Consider the following 4,565-nt stretch of genomic DNA (forward strand, 5'->3'; position numbering starts at 1 on the left):
TTTGCTGTCCCTACTCATATCCAGATGCCTTTTATGACTTATTTTAAAGTGAACTGAGGCTGGCACAGATGTTTGGTCCTCCTGTGATCATGGTTAGTGAATGGTCATTGGTGGTGGTGTTCCTGGGCTCTTCTTGTCAGCAAGTGTTGTCCCTGGCTTACTTTCTGTGCTGGTGACATATCTGAAGGCTGTAACCATGCCTGAGAAATTTCACTCATTTTTAGCTGATTCATTTTTTCAATCTAAATCATTTAATTCCCACAACTTAAGAGAGTATGCACTGTTATTTCCATTGTACAGATTAAAAAAAATCAGTAGAGAGACGAAGCAAAATGCTTACATCAAAAGGTTAATTGATGCAGAGAGAAAATGAGAAATCAAGCCTCTTTGATCTAAAGCTCATAATCTCTGACTTCAGAGCATTTGACTGTTTCTGAATCTCTCCTCGAAGTTCATTATGTACATGTTATGCATTCTTTTCTGTAATCCAGATCTGTGGTCATTGTTCCATTTGTGACACAGACTTGTTCCTACATCACTGGTCATTTCCAGCTGTTCAGACTCAGCCCTTGTCCATGTCTAAAACACATCTCTTTAACATATAGATATTTTCTGCCTTAACTCTATGGACTTGATCACTTCTATTTCTTTCTTTTTTTTAAAAATATTTTTATTTATTTATTTGAGAGAGAGACAGTGAGAGAGAGCATGAGCGAGGAGAAGGTCAGAGAGAGAAGCAGACTCCCCGTGGAGCTGGGAGCCTGATGTGGAACTCGATCCTGGGACTCCAGGATCATGACCTGAGCTAAAGGCAGTCGTCCAACCAACTGAGCCACCCAGGAGTCCCAATCACTTCTATTTCTTCTTCTGCATTAGTCAATTCTGCTCTATTATTTCTGTAGACAATTGTATACTGCAGGAAATGGAGGTGATGTAATTAAAAAAATATCTTTCTGTAAAATTGTACTTTTCTTGCGCTTGTGGGAAGTAAAGAGTTTTTATTGCTGTAGTGCAGCAGCATATATAAACCTCTAAAATATAGGAAGATAAGAAAAGGTATATTTGGATAAAAGTACTTCTTGAAGACTCCCTGGTGTTCTATATGTTTTTGCATATGTAGTTTCACTCTCATTCTAGCTGTGGTGTGGTGTGTAAAAAAGTGCTCAGGAATATTGCTGCTTCCCTGTTTCATACCCACAATCAGGGAAACATTATGACTTCTGTGGCCAACTTGCTATTTGTCCTCATGAGTTCTTCTCCTCCATTAAAAATATTAAAATTACATTTTATGACAGCATTGGTATAAAGATGACTATACTGCAAGTTGGATTTGGATTACATTCATTTTCCCTCTTATTTTAAAAGAAATTAACCACTTCCAGTGCTCCTAGAATTATTGTGGGCTTGAGGCACCATGCCTGCCTTGCCTTAATGGGTATGTTAATCCTGTCCACAATACATATACTTCCGAAGAAAAGTGAACCAGATAGGATAATTGACTGTCCCACATTTAATTAACTAAGAAGGGGAATAATTCTCTCTAAATTTTCACTAGATATTTTTATGTAAATACTCTAATCCCAAGTTTCATTATCACCAATTTTCATTATTTGCCCCCAGAGTTTCTTCATGACATTTTTCACTTCTGCATTTCTGAGGGTGTAAATTAAAGGGTTTAACATGGGAGTCACTATGGTGTAAAACACAGCCACAGCTTTGTCAGCGGGGAAGGAGATCATGGGTCTCAGATACAGAAATGAACAAGGTACAAAGAATAAGATGACAACAGTGATATGAGAAGTACAGGTAGACAGGGCTTTGAGATGCCCTTCAGAGCTTTTAGTCTTTAGGGAGTGCAGGATGACAATGTAAGAAGCAACCAGCATAGAAAAAATGAGCAGACATAGTGACCCGCTGTTGACAGCAATCAGGGGCCCTAAAGTGTGAGTGTCTGTACAGGCTAGTTCCAGGAGAGGCATCAAATCACACAAGAAATGATCAATGATATTGGGGCCACAGAATGGTAACTGGATCATGAACAAAACCTGGATCCCTCCATGAATAAAGCCTAAAATCCCAGCCATTCCCAGCAAGAAAACACAGACAGGTCGGCTCATGATGGTCATGTAATGCAAGGGCTTACAGATGGCTACATAGCGGTCATAGGCCATGACAGTTAATAGGATGATCTCTGCTCCAGCAAAGAAATGTTCAGCAAAGAGCTGAGTCATGCAGCCATTGAAGGATATGGTGTTCTTGTCAGAGAGCAAGTCAGAGATCATTATGGGTATTATGGACAAAGAGTAGAAACCATCTATAATGGACAAGTAAGACAGGAAAATGTACATGGGAGATCCCAGGGCTGGGCTGATGAAGATGGTGATGGAGATGAGGAGGTTACCTGCCATTGTGATCAAGTAGGTGATTAAAAACACAGCAAGGAAGAATTTCCTCAGTCCTGGATTCTGGGTCAGGCCCAGTAGTATGAATTCTGTTACATTGCATGTCCTTCTCATGGAGTCAGCTTCAGTTATAAGTACATGGTCCATCTGGAGAGATCACAATAATTCTGAGTAGTATTTTAAATTCAACACTGAAATCTTCCATCTCTCTTTAGTCCTAGCCTCTTGGATTGATGGAGACATACCTTCTACTCACCTCTACTTTGGAGACAGTTATAAAAAGGAATATAAAGAAGTAAAATTTTCTTATTTATATAATTTGTAGTGACAGTATGTCACAAACACCGGAATTAAACCAACATGTTATTATGACTGTTGACTTACGATTGACTTCCAATCCCTGGCTCTAAAACCTTTCAGATGGCTTTCTGTCACTATTTTTGGAACAAATTTCATCAGTGACAGTGATTTTGTTGTGTATTTGACATTATCATGAATCTGTTTAGCTATGGGAATATAATATTCTTTAAAATTCAGCTCTATATAAGATAGGAAAGTGTCTTCCTTACTGTTTCTGTACCAGCAGTGTTCTTTGAGCTAGGATTCCTTTCTGTCAAATGAATGTACAAACACACAGAGTTGCAGATAGAGTGTTTCCTTTTAGGAGGCCAAGGAACAATCTTTATAACAGCTGTTTGAGCCACATTCACTCAATTGCCCTGGATGTTTTGTCTGGCTGAACATGACTATTACATACTCCCTCTTCCAACATCTTTGGATACAGATTTGGAAGTGGCACAAAGTTCCCTAAAACTCTTCAGTATTTCTCTAATGAATTTTCTGTGTGATTGGTCTTTCATCATGTACAGAATAATGTTCTGGAATAGATTTACAATCATAGTCAAATTTTACAAATGGAATTAAATGGGTCATAAAGATTCCTTGAATTTCCTCTTGTTGAGAAAGAAATGTTATGTAAGATCATAAAAATGTTCTTTGACTATATGCTTAATCAATTAAGAGGAATGTGAAGTTTTCAGTCCTAATTGGTGGAAAAATGGAATATATACAAGAATATATTCTTTTTTTGAATGGTCTTTAGGACTTTTTATTCCTTCTCCTCCTTTTTTTCTCCTTTCTCCCATCCATGCCAAAAACATAACTACATATTTTTCCTCAAACTTTCTGGACACAGAAGTCAGTATCATGAACTTCCAGCTTCAATGAAGGTGAAGAAAGATGTCTTTTGTTTTCCAGAAAGCTCTGTCTCTTTCGTTATTTCTTCTCTATTCATGGCTGCTATACGTGGCAACTATGTGATTCATCATCCTTAATAGATTTAATCCACAAATTCTAACTTCAGTGTGGCACATGGGAATCATGAAAAAGAGAAACAATCTCAAATGATCCCATATAGAAGCCTACCGAAGCAGTCTACTTCTACATGCATGTTAACCACAATGTTATAAAAGTGACCTTAGTAGTTCTCAACAGCATCATGTGTGGCAGCATTACAGATCACGTTTTCTATGGACATTTTATATGATCCTGTTCAAATTCATTTGTAGAGGTAAAGATTACCTTCACTTCATAGCATCTTGCTGTCAAAACAGTTTGAGTATAATAAGTTAAATCTGCTTAAAATTTGTGGTAAAGATTTAGTTATTACTGACCTGGATCTAGTTGATTGTTGGTTCCACTGTTTCTCAACTGTACCCAGTGATTGTTTCTTCCCCTGAATGTATAGCCCCACAGCTGCATACACAGTATGAAGTAACAAGTGGGAAACTGGAATTCTCTCTCTAGACAACTCTTTCAGTGTTCTTGGTCATTTTAGTTTATTTTGGTTCCCATTACTAGGCTGAACTTGCTCAGAAAATGAGCTATTTTAGTTAGGAAACTTCAGTAGCTTTCTGATTTAATTTCTACTCACTTTCTTGGCCTCCTGTGAAAGTGTAAAGACATCTTCAAAATACAGATACTTTTCAGATTTCAGAACTATCCTCAGTCTCAATTAAAAACAATGGCAACAAGGAAAATTCTTCAGAAAAATCTGGTATAGGGGACTATAAAATGAAAAGTGCATCATATTCATTTGATTATACATTGTTTTTCAAATACTTTCTGCCAAACTTATGTTTCCTAACAAGTTTATGGGAAGTA

General features: G+C 37.4%; 1 protein-coding gene across 1 annotated transcript; it reads right to left on the reverse strand.

The window, feature by feature from the left end:
* Positions 1-1,574: 1,574 nt before the first annotated feature.
* On the reverse strand, positions 1,575-2,516 carry LOC131840033 (olfactory receptor 4C45-like). Its single transcript, XM_059187645.1, has one exon. The coding sequence runs from the start codon at positions 2,514-2,516 to the stop codon at positions 1,575-1,577; it is 942 nt and encodes a 313-aa protein (XP_059043628.1).
* Positions 2,517-4,565: the final 2,049 nt, after the last annotated feature.

Source organism: Mustela lutreola, chromosome 1, assembly GCF_030435805.1.
Source record: "Mustela lutreola isolate mMusLut2 chromosome 1, mMusLut2.pri, whole genome shotgun sequence".
In the NCBI taxonomy this organism is placed as follows: domain Eukaryota; kingdom Metazoa; phylum Chordata; class Mammalia; order Carnivora; family Mustelidae; genus Mustela; species Mustela lutreola.